The 22,797-nt window shown below is 39.6% G+C and overlaps 2 protein-coding genes across 7 annotated transcripts; both read left to right on the top strand.

Moving 5' to 3' along the window:
- The first annotated feature begins 884 nt into the window (after positions 1 to 884).
- Positions 885 to 11,002, top strand: rcbtb1 (regulator of chromosome condensation (RCC1) and BTB (POZ) domain containing protein 1). 4 transcript variants are annotated; one of them, XM_040141707.1, is made up of 13 exons: positions 885 to 984; positions 2,194 to 2,485; positions 2,832 to 2,982; positions 3,699 to 3,865; positions 5,091 to 5,249; positions 5,337 to 5,444; positions 5,650 to 5,792; positions 6,110 to 6,173; positions 7,039 to 7,197; positions 7,272 to 7,423; positions 7,896 to 8,047; positions 8,163 to 8,293; positions 8,860 to 11,002. In XM_040141707.1, exons 2-13 carry the CDS (start codon positions 2,360 to 2,362, stop codon positions 8,998 to 9,000), a joined length of 1,653 nt encoding a protein of 550 aa, XP_039997641.1. In that variant the 5' UTR covers positions 885 to 984; positions 2,194 to 2,359; the 3' UTR covers positions 9,001 to 11,002. The 4 variants fall into 4 exon arrangements, with proteins under 4 accessions (XP_039997641.1, XP_039997639.1, XP_039997640.1 ...); XM_040141705.1 differs by lacking the exon at positions 885 to 984 and adding an exon at positions 1,089 to 1,113; XM_040141706.1 differs by lacking the exon at positions 885 to 984 and adding an exon at positions 1,089 to 1,113 and having other exon boundaries at positions 7,039 to 7,165; positions 7,297 to 7,423.
- cdadc1 (cytidine and dCMP deaminase domain containing 1) lies at positions 8,897 to 21,695 on the top strand. Of its 3 annotated transcripts, none has more exons than XM_040141709.1 (12): positions 8,905 to 9,003; positions 11,921 to 12,083; positions 13,266 to 13,366; positions 13,548 to 13,725; positions 15,290 to 15,593; positions 16,367 to 16,573; positions 16,697 to 16,821; positions 17,262 to 17,311; positions 18,199 to 18,368; positions 18,556 to 18,745; positions 19,168 to 19,216; positions 19,401 to 21,695. In XM_040141709.1, exons 2-12 carry the CDS (start codon positions 11,984 to 11,986, stop codon positions 19,499 to 19,501), a joined length of 1,575 nt encoding a protein of 524 aa, XP_039997643.1. In that variant the 5' UTR covers positions 8,905 to 9,003; positions 11,921 to 11,983; the 3' UTR covers positions 19,502 to 21,695. The 3 variants fall into 3 exon arrangements, with proteins under 3 accessions (XP_039997645.1, XP_039997643.1, XP_039997644.1); XM_040141710.1 differs by lacking the exon at positions 8,905 to 9,003 and adding an exon at positions 11,497 to 11,698; XM_040141711.1 differs by lacking the exon at positions 11,921 to 12,083 and having other exon boundaries at positions 8,897 to 9,003.
- Positions 21,696 to 22,797: the final 1,102 nt, after the last annotated feature.

Genomic DNA, 22,797 nt, shown 5'->3' on the forward strand with positions numbered 1-22,797 from the left:
TCAAGTGCTAGAAAAAATAAACGTTTCTTTAGGACACATCAGTGTCGGGTATTATTAGACTGAGATGTTAATCTTTATAATCATTTAATGAAAACATTTTTTTTTAGTAAAGTCCAGCATAATGCAAACCACCATGGTAATCGGGCTAATGCTGAGCCTTAAATCATTAAAACTGAATTGACCTGTCAAACCCTGAGGCCAAAAAAAAAACAACAACCTAATTTACTGGCATTAGCATCTCAAATGATGCAGCACAACCAAGCCACAGTGTCTGGAGCCATGTGGTAGTACTCCACCTGCAGGCCACCAAGGGGAACTACAAGTAAGTGGGTTTGTGCAGAATCAACAAGTTCAGTGTTTTGTTTTGTTTTGTTTTTTGTGATAGATAGAAATAAAGGTATGAATTCTTTCGGAATTTAGTGCATCACTGATAAAGTAACTGAACATTATAAATGCAACAAAAGCTGATAAGAACTCTAATTATCAGTGTCAAATATTAAAACCACCTAAATGCATTTTTAATGCCATATAAAATGGTTGGACGGGGGGGATGATATGGATGATAAAATTTCATCAGACACATTATCATCTGCAAATAATGAGAAACCTTTTCCTCCAATTGCAAGCGTGTGCTGTATAAATTTGCCTTGACTTGACCTTAACGTTCCCAAAATTAAGTAGTTGGAACCATCAAGGCCACATCTGAGCTCCCTTTTTCCTGTTACAAGCCAAGCTGGTTTTCTTGCGTTCATGTTTTGGTTAAATAATCGTAAATTATAAATGGAAGGAAAATTTTGGAATTTTTTCCACAGTTCATACCCACATATTTAGAACTGTTATTTAACCAATGACCGGAGGGTGGCAGCAATGCGCCCATACAGCGCCCAGTCTGCCAGGCGACGAAGAAGAGGCATTGGCCCCACTCGACGCAGTTTAATCAGGCAGCGCTGCTGTTGACACCATCGGGCGAACGATTTCAGTCGGGTAATTTCATACTGGTAGTTTACATATCTTATATGTAGGTGTTTTACTGATAAATATATTGTTATTAAATGTTTTCGCTGTCTGTCTGTCTTTTCCCAGTTGACTCATTGTCATGGAGCGATGCTTTAGGTATGCAGAGCACAGGAAAGCGCTTATCTAAGCTACTAGCTTCTCTCGTTTATCATACGCTTCAGTGCCATGTAGCTTGCCGTGGTGCATTATTAAATGCCTGCCTTTTTTTTTTTTTTACACTTGGCTGAAAAGGAAGTATTTAATTACATAGCGCAGTTTTAGCTCGCTGACGATGCTGTGTGGTTTGTTTTGGCTAGCCCTGACGGAGAGGACGCGTTGCCGAACTCCACTCAAAAATCGAGCAATTTAAAAGCCCCCCTGCTCGTCAGCTATAAGACATATCTAATTAATGATACGTGACTCAGTGGCTTTTCCTAAATATCATGAGCCACTTTAGTGCCTTTAGAGTTTGGTAATGATGAAATTTAAACATAATTATTAGTGATTAGACTAACAAAATTGTCATTATTAGGCCAATCAGTTTCGGACTGTGCCGTTACTCTGCAATTTCTCCGGGCATAGGACGTTACAGGACCATATGTTACTAAAGTGGTTAGTAAATTTGGCATATAGCCCGAATTAAAGGGCGAATTTGGGTAAGCAAAGTCATAGCTGCTTGAGGAGATATTTAACATTCGCAAATAAGCAAGAATATAATAAATTGACCGATTTTGTTTAGAATTTGGCCCATTTCAGTGGCCGCAAAATATGAGGCTGAAAGCTATAATAGATCACTTGTGCTGCTTTAGCTGCATGCCTTGCCTCAATGCCATGAGCTAGTCATGGCTTGAACCAGAAATTCTCCAGTTCTCTCGAAGTTGAAGATATTTAGTTTCTGCAAGATGCATTTCTGTTTCTCATACATAAATTAAGAACCAATGGATTTATTTTTGCATGTAATTCTGAGTGCGGCTGAATCTATGTATTCATTTTTATCTGCTCACCTGTCTAGTACGGGTGTATTGAGTTGTTGTTTTCAATGTGGTTTTTCTCCCAAAAGACCTCAAGAAAGGGATAAAAAATAAATCTGGCCGTTAAAAAATAATAATTTTATCAAAAATGTCACTTGAAAGAGAGCCTTTCTCTCTGCCTTGTTCCATTTATTCACAACTACCTCTCATCTTGTCCTTTCTGAAGTGTCAGCAGGGATGGTCCTGCTCCTTGCTCCCCAACTCCACCGACATCAAATCCTCCTCCTCACATCCCCCCTTCTCCTCGTCACCCCCCTCCGATTCCTCCCGCCTCTCCCCTGTCAGCCCTGACTCCTCCTCCCCGAAAAGGAAGGCTGAGTTTTGCGGGAGCCATGGTGGACGTCAGTAAGTGGCCTCTGTTCTCTCTGCTGAGCGCTGAGGAGTTAGCCACGGTCCGACAGGCTTGTGTCTTTGGAACCTCCGCTAATGAAGCCATCTATATCACACATGCAAATGAGGTGAGGAGTATGTCTTAGATATGCCAACATATCCTGTCTCTTTCAAAAGTCCTTATTTATCAACATTTAAAACCTTTAAGGCATTTTTATTTATTTAAAAGCTGTTAGACTCCCTAATTGTTTCATCTTGAAATGCAGGTGTATTTCAAATGAGTCATTTTTTTTCCACCAAATTGTTGTTTTCCCTAAGGGTAGTATATCCCTAGGTACACCTGGTGGAAAAACTATGTGGTTGTGTGCTGTATGCCGATCCCAAGGTGCCAACAGTGAAGCGCCTCTGACTTCATCGCCTTTTATTGTAAATAGTAACTCTGTGTATGTTGATGTGTGTGTTATTATTTCCCAGGTATTTGTGTGTGGGGTGAACTGCAGTAGCTGCCTTGGCACAGGAGACAGTCTTAGCACCATTGTGCCAAAGAAACTAGACTTCCTGCGAGGGAAGAAGGTAATCAGCCTGAGCTATGGTAGCGGACCGCACGTCCTATTGGCAACTGATGGTAGGTAATTACTCATGCTAGGTCTATAAATCATTTAGTTAGTTAGTAAATCATAAACTTTTACAATATATCTCATCCTAAACCCTGCCAATTATAACTGCCCCTGTCTCTTACATAACAAAGTCACCTCATGATATTTGATTGCCTGAGTAAGAAGTTGTGTTATGTGGCCTGTAGCTCAGGCTCATTCCAACTGTCAGGAAAATTTAATGTTTTTTTTTTTTTTTTTTTAAATATATAACAAACATGAATAACTTGTGTTTGCATAAGCTTGGTTAAAGTGATATTTTATCCATAGTCTTTTTTTTTTAACTAATAAACAATTACCCCTTGTTGGCTTGTCTATCCATGTGTTCAATATTATTCCAACACTCATATTTCTATCCAAATAAATGGGTAAATACACTGCTCTGAAAGACAGCACCTTTTGAGCATAAGTTATTTGGTAAGTTTCTAAGGGCGTTTTGATATTTTTTTTTCTCCAATGAAAAGATGTTGACTCCAATGGAAACTGTAGCTGAACATAGATTTTTATGATATGGTATTGAGGTAGATAGGGTTCATGATTGTCAAAAAAAAACACCCAAATGAAAACTGGATGCTTTTGGGATTTTATACTTTTTCTGTTGTATTGGAACAGAAAAAGTATAAACATTCAAAGCCCACTGACTCCTGATCTTGAACCACTGTGTAATCATTGTGTTGATTTATTGCAGATGGACAGCTGTTTGCTTGGGGGCACAATGGTTACAGTCAGTTGGGTAATGGGACTACCAACCAGGGCCTGTCCCCAGTGCTGGTCACCGCAAACCTGCAGAACAAGAAAGTGAAAGAGGTGGCGTGTGGCTCGCATCACTCCATGGCTCTCACTCAGGATGGAGAGGTGACTGTTGTTTTCATAACTCTACGCTGTCCCGATTGATTACTGATTATTTTACTCTATATTGATTTTCTTTTTTATATGTAATATTTGGAAGATAAGCTCCATATTAAGTCATTATTTATAGAGTTAAATATCCTGGTTGACCCTTCATGTGATATATGAGCTCTTTATTTGTTAATTGCCAGTTTAATATTAAATATTATAGGTAAAACCAATGCAGACTGTCTGTTACTACAGACGAAAAATAATTGCAACTTGTAGTTTTCCATTTGTTCAATTCTGAATGTTCCAACCTGCTATTTGTATATTTTATAATGATTAATTTGCAACTTCATATGGCAAAGAGGGTGGCTGATAAATAATAGGTAAAATGTATTGAATAATTCAATTACTTTGGATGTTAAATTTCATCTTTCCTGACACTTAAACACCCCAAGATGAATGTTGTCATTCCCCCTTACTACTCCTCTATAGCTCTGCGGCTGACATTTAGAGATGGGTATAGTAGATAATGAGTAGTTGTTTTTGAAGGAAAAAGGCTGCTGGTGCCTGGGAAAATGTTTCATTCTTAAGGAATAAGGAAAAATACAGTGAGATTTTGGGAAGGTTTCAAAGAGTTGTCAGACTTCATTCAACACATAAATGACCATATAATTTATTTCAATTAAAGAAAAAAAACTACAATTTAACACTAGGTTTACCATAAGATGAGAACAGCATATTTACACAAACCAGTATGCTTGTATTTTATGTTTACTTTAAGATGGGTCACTTTGAAACCTTAACGTAGCCACCTCCTGTGCAGCTAGTGTCAGACTAAGCAGCTTATTTTTAACCCCAAGGCCTGAAAGCGTATTAGGCTGTGTGTGTGATAAGCGGGAAACGCTGTTACCGTGTTAAATGTTACAAGCTGTGGTACGTTTCACAGTGTTGCATGAATATTGCTTTGTCTGTGTACATAATGTATTTGAGCGTCGCTGTTCCCTCAGTTTGTAGAAAAGCACGTAAGCACAGGAGTCATTTTACTGCTGTTTTCTTTATGGGGTTTTTGGGGATGACGATCCAAGAAGCTTTTCAGATGGCAAGTGAAGCATTTTTATTTAAAACTATAATCAACTTTCTCTAGAACTCTGTCAGTTTGTGTGTGTATGTATTTTTGATTGGTGTGTGTTGGCAGTATGAATTTATATTTCATAGTGGTTCTACAACCTCCCTGCCCCTCCAGGTCTTTGCATGGGGTTATAATAACTGTGGCCAGATTGGTTCAGGCTCCACAGCCAACCAGCCCTACCCCCGGAAAGTCACCGGCTGCCTGCAGGGCAAGAATGCGGTGGGCATCACATGCGGACAGACCTCCTCCATGGCTCTGGTCGACAACGGAGAGGTGAAGATGGCCTTACATGAAGTCTTAAAGATCCTTGTGGGAAATCTGAACTCTTACAGTAAAGAGGATTGTTTTATGTTCATGCAGGTTTATGGCTGGGGCTACAATGGTAATGGACAGTTGGGTATTGGTAACAATGGAAACCAGCTGACGCCTTGCCGTCTAACTGCACTCCAAGGGCTGTGCATTCAACAGGTAAGACAGCAACCTAATATAATGATGACTGGTGGTGGTGTGTATGCCAAGGTAAATGAAAACGATGTCCATTACATGCTTGTCTCCAAGAATGATGAATCGCTCATGACGCATCTGTTTATACTCCAGTCTGATGGTTTAATTGAGTAGGTAACAGGTGGCTGCTGCAGCACCAGTAGAGCTTGAACCGTTCCCTGCTTTCCAGATTGTATCAGGGTACAGCCACTGCCTGGCACTAACAGATGAAGGGCTGATGTATGCCTGGGGAGCAAACACCTACGGTCAGTTGGGAACCGGCAACAAGAGCAACCACCTCAGCCCAGTACAAATCATGGCTGACAAAGAGAGGTAGGGGGAGAAGGAGAAGTGTGTGCTTAGTGAGAGCTGATTTTGAGAGCAGTATGTCTTTGTATTAGAATAGACAGGCTAGAGTCTCTCCCCATCCTGTTAAGACTTGGCTTTCCTGTTTCCTGTCCTCATTTCCTCCCTCTATACCTGAACTTCCACTCCTGGCCTGAAGTAGTTGTCAGCTGACAAAAGGAACTCGTCTTCCCCTGCATAAACACAGACTATAGACCAAATCCTGCCTCAGTAAAAACACTGTTCTGTACATACAAAACATGGTTGGCCCGTGCATTAAAATACGGCCATTTCTCATTTAACAGGATTGTAGAGGTCGCCGCCTGCCATTCAACACATACTTCGGCAGCCAAGATGCAAAGCGGGCAGGTATGCATGCAATTAATCTTGTCTACAATTATTTAGATACTTCTAATGTTTCTGTATGTGTTTGGTTCATATGTGAGTGTGTTTTGTGTAATTGTCCATTTCCTGCTTTTATAGTTTTCACACTGGTTAAACTGATGAATCAATTTGCTAATTTTAGCCTGGAGTGTTAAAGGAAGGTTTGACATTTTGTGAATTACACTTGTTTGCTTTCTTAAGAGAGATAAGAACATTGATACTGCTCTCATATCTGTGTCATACTCTTTGACATCTGTTTTTCTTTGCAGGTAGGCGTGTTTCTCAGTTGTGTCTTAGTTTTAAGTGGGCATATCTCCCTTTTTCATGACTATAATTTTAGTTTTGGGTCATAGTTTTTCATGACGTTGATTTTTTTTTTTTACAACTGTAAAATTGTCCACTCGGTTCATATCTTGGTCACAACTCTAAAATATAAAAATCTGTACCAGCCTCAAAATTCAAGTATCGCTTAAGCTCATTGCTTCTCTGTAAACACCAGACATTATGATTTGTCACAGGACAAAAAAGAGAAATAAAAAAAAACAGGTGATACGGATAATGTTAGAGATGGATCTGTTATATATAAGCATCACATTAAGCTCTGACAGTGTGACATTGAGTCATCATGAACAATACCAGGACCCTGAAACTGAAGCAGCTACATCGACTTCAGCCATGGTTAATTTTATTATTCACACCTGTGCTTTTCCTACTTTGACAAAACAATAGGCTTGTTATTAGAGGCCTATCATAACAACCGGATCTTCACGAACCCGTGTCTTTGTCTTTTGAATTGTATTATATGATGAAGACGTCGGTGCTTGGGATGTTAACAGTGTTTATCCTCCAGGTGTATATGTGGGGTCAGTGTAGGGGTCAGTCCATCGTTTTGCCACACCTCACTCACTTCACCAACACGGATGACGTCTTCGCCTGCTTCGCCACGCCCTCCGTCATGTGGAGGCTCATGTCAATGGGTGAGAGAGCGGTCGTTGGTCTTCAGCAGTGTGTTAGTTTTTTTTTTTGTTAACAGTTGAAAAGGGAATTCTATTTTACATTAATTTTTAAAACATAAGCATCCAGCATAATGTATCCCGCTTTATTCCAGAGCACGATGATTTCCTGACAGTTGCCGAGGCCCTGAGGAAAGAGTTTGACAGTCCAGAAACGGCTGACCTTAAATTCAGTGTTGACGGCAAATGCATTCACGTTCACAAAGCTGTGCTGAAGATCAGGTGCGTGTGTTCTCCTGCATATAAAGCATAGATCAAACTAAAAAGTAATCATACTAAATCATTGATAGCATTGCTTTTTCCACAGACAGTTAAGGCTGAATTGACACTACTGTTTGTAATACCGGAGTTTCAGTATGATACAAAAACAGTACTTTTTGAATGCCTTACTTTGATAATATGAACTTGCTTTTCCATAAAACACATTTTTTAAATTTAACAAAAGAAGCCAAGTTCTCAAATGTTAAGATTTCCAAACATCATAAAGTAGTCTCAAATTGGCAAAATTCAATCTGTATTAGTATCTAATAGAAAAATAAAACCAAGATTAAGACCAGACATTCAGTACCAGCTTTGGTCGCTTGACAGTTTTCTCAAGGCTTTGGACACAAATCTGTCGGTACCAAAAAAAATGATTGAAGTTTGATACCCAGCCCAATATAAAGAATAAGTAGAGGTCTTGTGTTTCAAATAGGTGTGAGCATTTCCGATCAATGTTCCGCTCCCAATGGACAGAGGATCAGCAGGAGGTGATAGAGATTGGCCAGTTCTCTTACCCCGTCTACAGATCCTTCCTGCAGTTTCTCTACACAGACACAGTTGACCTTCCACCTGAGGACGCCATTGGTTAGCTCTCATGTAGTTTTCAAATCCTATGTTCTCTCATTTGCATCTAATCAGTTTGTGTTTTCATATAGATGTATTTATACAGCGTCTGTGTGTGTTTGTGTGTTAACCCCAGGCCTGTTGGACCTGGCCACCTCTTACTGCGAAAACCGTCTGAAACGTCTGTGTCAGCAAATCATCAAGAGAGGAATCACTGTCGAAAATGCCTTCACCCTGCTGTCTGCGGCCATACGATACGATGCAGAGGTGCAATATACACAGGCAGACTGTACACAACGACACTGTAATGCCAGGTTAAGGTGTAATGGCTAATCGTTAATGGTTTATCTTACACTTACAGATGTATCCTATTTTCTCATTCTTTACAATAGCAGAGCAACTGGGGCGCTGTATGAATGGGACACTGGTTGACACGTTGCTTGGAACACAGTGTACCACGTGTATAGTAGAATTAGCAGTCTAAACTGTCCTTCGAAATAGTATTGATGCGAGAATTCATCACTGCAGTCAACACATTCTCCATAAAGCCAACAGTTTTTCTTGCAACACCTGATTTAAAGTTCCTATATTGACCAAACTATAAGGGGACACCCAGTGTACAACCGGTGAACTACATGAACAATAGTACATTCACCTCTATTCTAGAAATGACTCCTACGCTGTACTGTTGTATGTATGTTGCTGCTGCAGCATTGTATTCTCCAGAGGGATCGTGTCAATTTTGTCTTTTCTGTTCTGTTCTGTACGTTACCTTACATTATATTTTGGATATTCTAATCCGGTCTCATTCTTTGTTTTTGGTTTTTTTCCAGGACCTGGAAGAGTTTTGTTTCAGGTTTTGTGTCAACCATCTGACTCAGGTGACTCAGACTGGAGCCTTCTGGCAGGTGGACGGAGCGATGCTCAAGGAATTTATCAGCAGAGCTAGCCGTTGCGGAGCCTTCAAGAACTGAGTGGTACTCTTACATTTTTACAAAGTATAAACTATATTCTGACCATGTGGATGTGGTTGTGTTCCAAGTGTAGCAACAGCATGGAACTGCTGTAAAAATATCAATTCTGATCACAGTGCTAATAGAAAGCAATTGCCCGGTTTTGAAATGTTTATTTACATAATTACTGAGGCACATGTTCGCACATAAGCAGCATCATTCACAAGATGCTGGACTGGAATTTAAGGTGAAATCAGCACTTTGGCCAATTCCTGTGGAGTCACTTGACAAACGCATGACGCCTTTTCTGTCAAACTGAATTGTATTCCTTAGATACTGTATGTATACTTGAGTTTTTGTTTCTTTTCTCGACCAGTGCTTGCATGCACGGAACATTCTTCCTTTATTTTCTGGAGAAGTTAATGTGGGAGACCAAAGACCTTGAAGGAATACGGAACCATTTAAAAGAACAGAGTCTGTATCTTTGTTGGCTACCTGAAAAAGATGCTTTGCTTAGATAACTGACTTACCTTGGCCAGGACACTAGTACCACTGTACTGAAACACATCTTTGAGTTACATCTACTTTCCATTTCTATCATTTTCAGTTTGCAGTCTTTGTGTTCCTGCAAAACTACCTATTGGATATGTTGAACCTTTAAATTTAACTTAATTCTTTAAGATACCGAGTTGACAGAGAAAATCTGAGTCTCATCCAGAGATGTCAGCATACACAGCTGATCCAGATCCCACCGTGGGTTGTTATGGGACACTTGGTTTGTTTTTTTAATTGTTTTCTAGCTTGGATTCTGTATATATTTGGAAGTTCAGAACCACCATATTTTAAATTTTTATATTCAAGTCTGTTTTCTTTTGGTAAGTTTATTCTGCCTGATTTAAATTTTTGCACTTTAAGAAACTACAGTTGCTTTTTTTCCTCCTATTCAATAAAACAGTAACAGTTTAAATACTTTAAAACCCTGTGGAAGGGACGACTAGAAAACACCAGAAATTTTACAAAAGCAACAATAAATATTTGAGGCACCATTACATTACTAGCAGTTTTTTGGGCCTCTCATTGCAAGTGTAAAAGTAAAATGATCTGAGGTAGATGGTATGTTGCAGAAGGTTTATATTCTGAAAATAATTTTATATTTCCTTATTACTCTGGGACCTCCGACAAACTGACCCAAGGTGACTGTTCATCTGTTTATGTTTGCTAATGTTTAGGGGCAAATGCAAACTTAGTAAGACCAAAATGATTCCTTAATAATTCCTTGGTAATTTGTCGCATTTTCCATAGTTTCTTTCCTAGTTAAAGTGAGAATGCACTGGACTGAACTTGCACAAGACACTGTAAGCTAAAGCAATATTAACACTTTGAAATGCTCTGTACAAATAAGTGTGATTTTTGTTAATGTTCTATTTGCTTGGGTGTAAGATTACCAAAAGAACTGCCTGGAGGTCTTAGTTTTTACTCTCTGCTGGGTGTTGGGAAGTATCTGTGCTGCTGCTGGAAAATGTTTCAGAGTAGATAAAGAGAGAGCGAGTTTCATTGACCAGGTAAGCTGGCAGCAAGACCGGTGAGATCAGTTTCAGTTTCCTCTCTTAGGTTTCTATTTCTTGATGCGCTCAGATGCTTGATAGAAGAATTTTAATTTGGTTTGAACTTGAGTTGAACATCTGTGTATTATTAAAGCACATAAAACAGTTACAGATGCATTGAGCTTAGGTTTCTGTTTTAGTGGAATGAGGCAGCAGGTTTACAGATTTTTTTTTTTATATGAAAAAGGACAAGCAAACTGGAAAAAATAAAGATGGTTTTACTTACTGTATTAAGATAAAAATATATTTTTGTTATGCTTTCTTAAGCTTTTATTCACTGAAGAAAAGTTTATAAAACTCATGGGAACATGCTTAAAATCAATTTATAGCGTTTCAATGTTGCAATTTATATTACTTTTCCTTTGCTGTTACATATCGGGGGCATGTTATTTTACTTTGTTTTTTATATTCAGTTGTGGGGACGGTATGTTTTTCTGTGAAGAAATAAATAAGTCCTATCTGATTTGTTCCCAACTGATGCATATTTTGTACTCAAGTAGTGTCAATTACAAGTTTCCTCTTGTTGTCTACATATTCCTTGGCATTAGGTTCGACTTAAGACATTGTTGTCAGTGGATTCAAGATTGAGACAAGTTAAAATAATGTCTTATTTCTTTTTTCTTTTTATTTTTTTTACTTTCGCTTCCGGTTTTGTTTTATACTACAGCAGCTATTTATTTCTGCGGGATGATAAAAGCAGCTCTGATGATATAATTTCGCAGCGCGTCCTTACAAAGTGAAACAAATCGGTACCCGACGAACGAATGTGCTTCCTCGTTGTCCCGCCCGCTCGTGTACGTCAGGGGATATTTGCGGAAGTAACCCGGGGCCTTTGTCAAGCTACCGACCTGCGGCCGGATGGAAAAAACAGAACGTCTTAGAAACAAGAGGTTGACAGTGCATTGGAAGGATATAAATAATGTCGAGCTGGATGGAATAACCCAAAAACACTAACTTTAACTTCACTTAAGTATCAGTCCGGCTGTTAGACGTTTCGTTATGACTGTTGAAACGAAGTGCTGTCTTATAAAGGCTAGCAAGTAACGCAAGTAGCTTGATATCGCTAAGTAGTCATAGAAAAATAACATGAAAAGGGATCATTTCAGAAAACATGGGTGTGTTTGCTTTTATTGATATTTCATGGTCTGCTCTAAGGACCGTTTTTACTTGTTTGTTTTGCATATGACTTATTTGGTTCGTCCATAATGGTTTTATTTTATTTTGAAAGCCCTGATCGGAAATCGCGTTTTGTGCATCTGTCCGGCTTCACACTATAAACTAGGTTAATATTAATCCTGGTGGAACTCTGTTGCATTTTAACTCTGTCGTTTTGCCAGTTGCTCTTGTCTTATTTGAAGCCGGGGCCGGAGGTATTATATCGCTACGAGTTGGCGGATTGAATGGAAGGGAGCGAGATAAGGAACCGAGCTGATCCGGGCCAGTCCAGGCCAGGTCGAGATACGAGAGACAGTAGCACCCAGACTGACAGCAGAGTACAAGGTGGGAGGTTTGGAAAAAAGAGATCATATTGTAACGCTAATGGTTTAGCTAGCTTTCTGTTCCGTCATGTCACAGCTGAATAACGGGAGAGGAGTGAGTGTTTACTGGTAAAGCCAAATATACTAGCTACGTTTGACATTGTCCATGCCTCTTTATCTGCATTAACATATTCCTCTCTGAATATGTTAATGTTGGCGGTATTCCGATAAAAATCATGGTTATCTCCGAAAAGTATAGCAGGCTGCAATTTATACTATTGTCATTTCTCATATATATATATATATATATATATATATATATATATGTGTGTGTGTGTGTGTGTGTGTGTGTGTGTGTGTGTGTGTGTGTGTGTGTATATATAAATGTGTGTGTGTGTGTGTGTATATCTGTGTGTGTGTGTGTGTGTGTGTGTGTATATCTGTGTGTGTGTGTGTGTGTGTGTGTGTGTGTGTGTGTGTGTGTGTGTGTGTGTGTGTATATATGTGTGTGTGTGTGTGTGTGTGTGTGTGTATATGTGTGTGTGTGTGTGTGTGTATATGTGTGTGTATGTGTGTGTGTGTGTGTGTGTGTGTGTGTGTGTGTGTGTGTGTGTGTGTGTGTGTGTGTGTGTGTGTATATGTATATGTGTGTGTGTGTGTGTGTATATGTATATACTGTATGTGTATATCAAACCAAATTAAAATTTGTCTATCAAGCAACTGAGTGCATCATGAAATACAGACCTAAGAGAGGAAACTGAAACTGATCTCACCGGTCTTGCTGCCAGCTATATGTATATATGTATGTATATGTACATATATATATATATATGTGTGTGTGTGTGTGTGTGTATATATGTATATTCCTCCATGTCTATTTAAAAGTCGTGCATTTCCAAGCACTCAGCTCCAGTGTCCCCTATATGCTGGTAGTTTGGTGAACTTACCACAGTAAGCAAGTTAGTGCAGTTCCTCCACCTATTCCAAGAAGCTGAGTTGACCTAAACTGACATGGACAGTCATTTTGGATGGCAAATGGGTAAATAGGATGAGGTGAATGATCTAGATGCACGGTCATGGTAGTAAGTCAGGGTTTAGGTTTATTCAGAATAATGAGATAAATGGGATATATCATTGACGGCAAAGATGCCTCATCATTCACTAATTTTCTTTTTTCTTTTTTTTCTTTTTTTGTCTTTTCCAGGTTATGGCCCCCGGTTATCAAAGGTAAATCTGTTTACCTTATTGAGTTTGTGGATGGAGCTGTTCCCTCAGGAAAAACGTGAAGAGGATGACCACAGTCAGGTTGGTGTGCAAACACACAGAGACATAGACAACCTAGAATGCGATACAACAAGTTATTAGTTAAATTTCCAGTTCATCTACCACACATGTAGCATACGCTACAGAGAGTTAAAGAAGGTTCCTAACCAGCACATGAGTATACTCTCTGTGAATTAATAGTTTTAAATCTGCTGTCTTCCAGATCCGCAGGATGGGTCTGGTGGTGGCACAGGACAGTAAGGTGGTGGGACTCCACTGTTCAGGAGCTGAGCTCCATGCAGGACAGGCAGCTGTTATCCAACATGGCGCCCGCATGGCTGGCTGTCAGTTGTACTTCTCTAGGAGACCCTGTGCTACCTGCCTGAAGATGATCATCAACGGTGAGGGGGAGACTGACAGAGAGATGAGCAGATAGACAGAAAGAGGTTGCGAAATGGAAAAGACCATGTCTGCAGGCAACAGTCTGTAAAAGATATATTTGTAGCGAAATGGAAATGTTATTCCTTTATAAAAAGACACACAACTCAACAGGAAAAACAGGGCTCAATGATGCAATAAAAATTCCATTAAAGGGATTTTTTAAAATCCATGACTGTTTCTGTTTAAAAACTTGTTCAACTTGTTGAGTTTAGTTTCAGTTTGATTGATATCTGTGGGAAGAAAATCATTATTACAAATCAGCAAGCACATACTGATCCCATAACACATTAGGATATCTGCCCAAAGGAGGTATTATTGCCATTTAAGCCTTTTTCAGTTCTAAATACTATTATATAGTCTATATATTTACTTATTTCAAAGCAGGATTTGGTTGCACCAGCTATTTGAAAATCGATGTCAAATGTCTGAAGTCCTTCTTAAGGCCTCAGTAACTAATAGCTCATTTCGAACTAGTGAGTTACTAAATGGGGCTTTACCACTATAGACCTTAAGGTGCACAATAGTTCCTAAGAAACATCTATAGCACCGTCCAATCAAAAGCAATCGACAATGTAAACAAAAAGTCACTGCGGCATCCCAAACTGTAACATAACTTCCAATAATGGGTTAGTGGAGCCTGTATACTACAACTCTTATAAGAGTTCACATCATTATCAAACAGCATTCTGATCAAGTGTCAGGTCCGATATGTTGACCGTATTCAACATAATTCCTCCTACTCTTACGCTAGTTTTGTCTGTTTCGTCAGCCATGCAACGGCTACACCTGGTCGTAGGCATAGTAAATGTGGAGAAGCCACTCATCTCAACTTCAGAACACGTTTTTGTGGTGCCACCCATTTTAATTTAGCGGTGTAAAAGTAAATACCTACTTGGTAAACACTTGAATAAAAACTAGGACAAGTCTGAACTAATGAACAGCTGGTCCACCTGGCTCCAAATCTTTTGCAGGCATTGTTATTGCTTCACCTTCATTCATTCCAGCTTCTGCACCTTTGTTGTCAGCATGGCCCCCGCAGCAGCTACAGTATATCATGTTGAGGCGCCAACTTAAACTGTAGCCAAAATAAGTGCAGCGTTCCCGTTGACTGATGAAGTGTCAGTACAGCTTTTTAAAACCACAATATCTCCTCCATATCTGCAGCAATATCAGTATAACACCTTTCTGAATGCCCCTCTGACTTTGTTAGACTTTGTCCTTCTTCGTCATTGTATAGGAATTTGACTTTTCTATATTTTTTATTGATTTTTATTGCCATGCGCTGTATACTGGATATTACCGCAGTGTTTGAGCATGTCAGTCAAGGTGTTGTAAGTCCACACTTTTGTAAATTGCAATTACGTTTTTACAATCATCCTGATTTTTTTTATTAGACTTTCAAGTACATCCACACTGAGCTGAACTTTGGGATTGTGTTTCTAACTTCACCTCCCCCTCCACTAAGCAAAGTTAACTAACAGTAGCTAGAAATAAATACTGATATTACTGTTTGCTCCTCTCCAGCTGGGGTCAGCCAGATCTCCTTCTGGCCTGGAGACCCAGAGGTCAGCATGCTGAGGTCCACCTCTACAAACCATTCAAACGCCCAGTCCCACAGTCCACCTGACTGCATCACGGAGGAGGCGGCACTGGACGCTGTGGTAACGGGCAAGCTGAAGTCCAACAGCCGTCCTCACATCTGCGTGCTGCTGCAGCCGCTGGCACCTGGCCTGGCACAGTTTGTTGACGAGACATCCAGAGAGTGTGAATTCATGGAGAGAGTGAATGATGATGAACCAGGGCTGAACACAGTGGAACTCTTCAACAGGTACCCAGCATACTTTGTTGATTCAGCACTAATAAGAAAAAAATATCAAGACCCAAGTAATTCCTTTCCTTTTTAAATCATTGTCGCTTTCTTGACACTTAAATCCAAGGATGTAGGTTGGGTTTCAGACATCATGGTTCTGACTTTTCACGTGTCACCAATCAGAGGATAGGGCAGCCTGTACGTGAGGCAAAATGTACAAGCACAAACCGCTAAATGCTGCTTGTGAAGCTTATTTTTGTGAGCGTACAGTAATAATTACAGGGAATCTAAATGAGCTTATCAACATTTCTGTCAATTCGGAGCTTCGTTCATCTGGATTTTGGCAGTTAGACAGTACTTAGACACTGTTTGTCGAAGTGTTAGTGAATAAATGAAACTAAAACTGTAAAATTGCTGGAGGACAAAAATAGGATTTTGAAGAATGAAGAGTACATGTACTGTTTCTCGATGGGAATTATGTCTTTGCTTTAATCAGTAAAGCAAACATAAAATAAGCCAAAAAAAACCCTTTCATTTGCAACCCAAAAATCTTTTTTTTCCACGAGGCAAATAAATTTCAAATAATCAAAAACTCATGACATGTGCACGTTGACTAAAATCTGTATAAAGTGAGACTGAAGCCCTTTGCAGTTTCCTCAGACTAACTGCAAGACTAAATCATGTAACATTTCTCTGTTTACATTTATCAGAATCAAAGTTTGCATTTCAGTTCATTTTTAAAAAGTGGCTGTGTTGTCACATAAATTGGAGCTATTCTTCCTGCTTCCCAGAGAACGAAAGAGACACCTGAACGATTTCTCCAGACAGTTCCTGGTGGGGATGTCTGAGGAGCACCGGGAGATTTTGACGCAGATGGGTCTGGAGAACTTCTGTGTGGAGCCGTACTTCTCAAACCTGAGACACCACATGAGGGAGCTGGTGGAAGTTCTGGCTGCAGTGGCTACTGCGGTGCCACTGCGACACCACGGATTCTACAGGTTAGAAAACACTCTAAACCCCTCCCCCAGTCAGAGCTCTTAGTTTTGTAGATTTTTCATTTATCCAAGAATGGAAGTTTGCGATCCACAGTTGTTATTTGTTGTGTTGTTTCTGTGACCCAGGGAACGGTGTTCAGCCGCTGAGCCACCACTGGCCAAGTCCTCACTGCCTCCTCGCCTTGAGGGAGTGTCCCAAGAAGTGGCGCGTCACTGTATCATCCAAGCCAGACTGCTGGCCTATAGAACAGGTGAGGTTGGTTTTACTGTCGGTCACAGAGTAATCCACGGCGCTCAGTTTTTGTCTGAAGCAGGACATGACCTGGTGTACGGACTCCCCATCGATTAAAACAGATAAGAAACAGAATGTTAATGATGAGAATAAATACTGAGAATGTTGCAAATTAACACTCAAATACACAAGATTACAACATCGGAGCATAAACTATTTTACAGTAAGTGATGAGTAATAATGTGTTTGCCAGGTTGGAGAATAGCTGTCTGACCATTCAAGTTTGGCTGGATGTCAGTTTAATGAGTGTTTTAAAGGGCTGAGGCAACAGATGCATGCCTGTAGGACATTTTGTCTGAATGACAGGCTTAAAGGTCACAATCATTTTAAACAGTGTTCTTGTCAGAGTTGCCATTTGTTACCAGCCTCTTACGTGGAAAACTGTCATTTTCATTCCAGAGGACCCCAAGCTGGGGGTGGGTGCTGTTATCTGGGCCAGAGGACCTTCGGTGAGCTCCCCTCTCTTGCCTTTGCTTTGATTTGACTATTTTATACGCAGTGCAGAATTATGCCATTTCTGTCTACTCGTTCACTTAGGATTTGACATTCTGCAGGAGGGTTACATAGTGACAATACGGGCAAAACATAAAATATTAGCGTTGTATACCGTATATGAAGGATAAATATAAAGCTACATCTCAGAGACAGTTGGCTTAGCTTAGCATTAAGACCCAAAGCAGAGGAAAACAGCGAGCCTGGCTTTATCCAAAGGTAAAAAAAATCAACTCTGGAAGAAATAGTTCCCGCGCAAAACTCCGTAAAGCCACAACCCGTCGTTCTTACTCCTCGTTATTTGCCCAATCGAGATATACCATGTCACTTAACCGTTTCCTCTTGTTTCCAGTCTTTATGCTATGTTAACTGTCTCCTGGCTTTGGCTTCAACCTACAGACACGAGTTGTATCAATCATCTCCTCTAACACTTGGCAAAAAAGGGAATAAAAGTATTTCCCTAAATGTCGAACTATTCCTTTAACTTGTCTCGTAAATTACACACATGTTTTAAGTTTGTGTTTGGTGCGTGTTGCAGCCTGTGGGCTTACAACCACTGTAGCCTTCAGAATGGACAGAACAATAGAACCCGAAGAACCTGGAAGTGTTTGCATTACTTTGAATTAGTTGTTGAATGATTTCAGCAAAGAAGAGCAGTGGGGAATAGTTTGTGTGGGTGATAGGCACATCAAAAAAAAAATCACAGTGCAGTGAATAAACATGTGCTTAACTCACCTGAAATACCGAGTTTCAAAAATAACCCTAGCTACATGGGCTTTACTCCTTTCTTCAACAATTTCCTGATGCTGTTCACTGGGTGATCTGAACTGCTCTCTGGTCCAAGGCTGGCTGCGACGGAACGGGCTGTCTCTGCCTGGTGGGTTGCGGCTACAACGCTTACCCGGCAGGCTCGCACTACGCTGAGTACCCACAGATGGACAACAAACAGGAGGACCGACAGAGACGCAAATACAGATACATTGTCCACGCAGAGCAGAACGCCCTCACCTTCAGGTCAGAGCACGTCCCTTCACACGCTGGAAGATGATGATAACGTGCAAAATAATCACAAAGTAGAAACATCCTTATCTGTGCCGCTCTTAATATGTTCTACGAGCTGAGGTCTCGTTTACTTTTCAACCATTTTTAGAACTCATTTTAAACGGCGTTTGACGGGAGTGTTCTTCCTGGTGCTTTTTAGGACTCGAGACATCAAACCGGGGGAGCCCACCATGCTGTTCGTAACTAAATGTCCGTGTGACGAGTGTATCCCTCTCATCAGAGGAGCTGGCATCACCGACATCTACACCACGGACCAGGACAGGGACAAAGATAAGGGAGACATTTCCTACCTGAGGTTCAGCAGCCTGAAGGACATCAGCAAATTCATAGTGAGCACACGGGGGAAGGGAGGGAAGAAAAGACAATATCAATCAATATTTTAATGAAGTGTGTATGAAATTAAATAGAGAAAATCGTTTTTTTCTTTTTGACTTTACTCCAAATTTGATGTTTCTACATGCTGATTTATATGTATTTTGTATGTACTATAGCTAAAATTGGCCACCATCACTGCACTGGTTTAGTACAATTAAGTATCAGGTTTTAAGCCATTTAACTAAGTTCATGCTTTCGACAGTAGAATCTCTTGAGTAAGAATATATATGGTAATTTATTCTGTTTTTCATACTGAAAGCTTCTTTGACTCAGCAGCTTTTGGATGTGTTGCTGCTGGTGCGTTTGAAGAGAGCAGATAAGACTCGGCTTTAAATTTCGCCACCTTGAAGAATCTGACATTTTTCTGTCTTCACAGTGGCAGAGGAGCCTTTCTGTGTGCTCAGCGTCCCCTCCCCACTTTGCCAGTAAGTTCCATCTTGTTTGTCTTTCTGTCCACTGTGAGTGTCTGTCTGCACAGATAAACTGTGAAGTGGGATTACATGTAAGAGAAATGAATGTTAGGAAATTCTAAAAAAAAAAATGTAAGAAAAATAAATAGAAAAGACCAGCCTGACCTTGTACAGAAACAATAGTATTCTTTTGTTCCAGACGGCTATGTCGGGAAGCACGACAGGCAGACTGAGCAGGAGAACCACAGCAACAAGAAGCTGTGCGTCAACAAATCCCAAGACTCACCTTCTATCAGCTGAACATCAGCCCTGGACTGACGGACCACAGAATCGTGTTTTTACCTCATGTGCCACGGATGAGATATTTTGCTGCGCAAAAAACACAGCTAAAATTGAGAGAAACTGGGATATTAGTCATCTCCTCCCTCAAGATCAATTCTGTGCCCCGCATCATTTTATGTTATTTATTTGCCCTTTAATGCAGGACTGCTGCCTGTTTTATGTTTTATACCATGCTGAGTGATAACAGACCAATTTCAAACTGGAGATTGGTACAATTCACACTTAAAAATCTTTATTCGAAATACATGGGGCTGCTTTTAATGGGAACTGTTAGTGGTATGTGATTGGAGGACAGTGCCCCAAGTCCTTTAAGGCCAAAAGAAGTGGGAGCCTTCCTTAAACACTTTCTCGGAAACTTTCCTGCCACTTTGTCTTTGGCAAGTCCAGTCCTTCAGAAGTCGTTGGAAGTGAGTTGGAGAGACAAGAAGAAACTGGAAGGGAAACTACTAACAAGGGATGGATGGATGGATGGATGGATGGATCGGTGATGGAAGAGGTAAAGAATGTATGGACAATTTTTAAGTGACGTGAATGAAGGTAGAAAATATGGATACTACCAAAAAATTTATTTCCAAATAGTAATATAAACTCTTATATGTAGATTTGTTCATGTAATTTAATTTTTTTATGTAAGTGGTGAATGGCTTATTTAAATGGTATAAGGTATTGTATATAAAGACATCCGTATGTATGTGTGCACAGGTTACGATGGGTGTAGCTCCTGTTGACTTGAATAAGGTTTAATAGAATGCAGATTCTGTATAAGACTGCAGCGCTGCTCCATACACGTGTACTTGGTGGACTGTTCCTTTTAAAACGTTCGAAAGACACGCAGCGGTTTTTTTTTCAAACGGTAGGATTTAATTTAGGATCGTAAGTATATTGTTTTAAATCTGATTTGCACAGAAGCAGAATGCACTCCCTTTGGATCTCAGGCTTGAAGGAATCGAAATCTCTTCCAATTACTTATTCAGTGTAGAGAGAGGCAAAGAGGAAGCCACGTGCTCGTTATGAAAGGACGCGTGAGATGTATGGGCAGCGAGATTTAGTTTCAAGAAGTGGTAAGAAAGAAGCGACACAATTGATTTCATAGGAATAAACAGACGTTCGCGAAAATGCCGTTCGAAGCAGCTTTAAGAAAGAAGGAACTTGATTACACACCTTGACTCTCGTGTCATTTTTAAAATATATTTATCTACAATGTTGAGGAATTATGTTAATTTCCAGCTTTAATTTCTTGCACAAGCACCCGTTCCATTTGCACTGTCTATCGCACCTTTCTTTTCTGTTTGTAATATAACGTGCTTTCAAACATTGCTATAACTTAAGTTCAAAACACAGAGAGACAGTTAATCTTTATCTGTGCAGCCATTCAGCATGATCCAGAAGAAACATCATGTGCTTAAGTGTTAAGACACCGTTCATGGTAAACATCTTAATAACTGGCATTTAAGCAAAAATGAAAATAAAGTTCTTATTCAGAAAATATAAGAGGTTTGCTTAGATGAGTGAGTTATTACCATCAGTAACTGTACACCACCTGCCCATAAACAAGTGACAAATGAGCAAACACGCAACATCTGCATTTCCATCCTTTTATTTGCTGCGAATGTGGTACAGTAGCATCAATGTGGAAAATAAGATGGCTGCTTTAAGAGAGGGCATTGGGAAGATAATGGGGAGTTTTGTTTGACCATTATTATAGTTGTAAAACAGGCCAAAACAAATCACAGAAAGAGTTGAGTTTGGCTCAAGTTACGAGTCTTGCATCTCATGTTAGATTCTGATATAGTATAAATACTGTCACAGCATTTAACATCCAAAATAGCTGGTGTTGTTTTTAGTTTTCAAAAAAAAAAAGAAAAAACACTTTTTTCCATTTTTTTTATGCCAGATGAAAAAGCAAAAAAAGCAAAATGGCACTTTACAGGTTTACAATTGTTAATCACCCTACTTGTATTCCACTACTGCCTTTATTTCTGTTTGATTCAATGTATTTAACACGAGACAGCTAAACAGTTTGAGTTTGAAATTTACTTTGAAACTGCTGAGCGAAATCTTCGAGTCCTGATTAAAAGGCTTTTTAAAGTTTTTTATTTTATTCATCATGACTCCATTAAACACAAAACTTGTTTAAAAACTTTGAAGAATGCTCAGAGTAACCTAATGGATACACATCAAATATCAATTAGGAAATAAATTCTGAATTTAACTGACTTCAGTGCCAGCGTCTTCCTTAGAAAATAAAAAAAAAAAGGTCATTGTTCATTTCTAGGTCAAATATAAAACCAGCACCACTTTAAAAGTAGTGTTTTATCCTCACTGATTTTGCACATTTTATGGTCCTTTAACTACAAGTGGATTTTTTCACAGTTACATTTTCACCATTCGATCCTGTTACAGATGAGCTTTGGCCTCACTCTGTGCCAGGTTTCCCAATGAGTTTGTAGCCGACAGCTTGTAATTCACGCTACTTTGGCGTCAAACTCATAGTGACTCCGTACACAAAAGCAACTGATCAGCTGCAAAAAGTTTAATCTGTTTCATTGACAGCGTAACTCAAATATAGTGAGTTAAGAGGTTCACTGCTTAATCACACCAAATATGTTCTATCCAGAGCATATTTTCCTCAACATAATTAAGCTCCCCCTAGAAAGATACTGAAATTACCAAAAAAAAAAAAAAAGATAACAGAAAAGGAAGGAAAACACACCAAACCAAAAAGGCACCTCTGAATCTTCTCACCGGTTTCCTGTTTCCTTTCTAATACCAACATCAGGTCCAAAATCGGAGCAAAACACGGAAAGAAAAGTACAGAAAGAAAAGGAGTGGAACAAAAACACAATCAGCCATCTTCACAGCTGCTCTCCTCCCTCCGGGAGGAGCTCCTCCACACAGCAAAGTGCCTCCTGTAAATGTTCTCTCCCACAGTGGCACTCACTTCAGGCGTACAAACCATAAACTGTACATGAAAAGAAAAGAAAGTATTTGTTTTCATATATATATATATATATATATATATGAAAATTACCATCAAGCAGTGTGAAAATCATTAATCATTTTTAAGATGAACAAAAAACAAACATTTGAATCATCATATTATTTTTTTTATCATACAGAAAGTGCTATCTGCCACCAGCACAGAGAACCAGTGATCAAAATGATTGAAGCTTACTGTACCGATAGCAGCCCGATGTCACGATTCAATTAAAAAGGCTCTTCATTTCAAAGATTCTTAAAATATGCTTACAATT

The sequence above is a fragment of the Xiphias gladius genome, chromosome 13, assembly GCF_016859285.1.
Source record: "Xiphias gladius isolate SHS-SW01 ecotype Sanya breed wild chromosome 13, ASM1685928v1, whole genome shotgun sequence".
NCBI lineage: Eukaryota > Metazoa > Chordata > Actinopteri > Istiophoriformes > Xiphiidae > Xiphias > Xiphias gladius.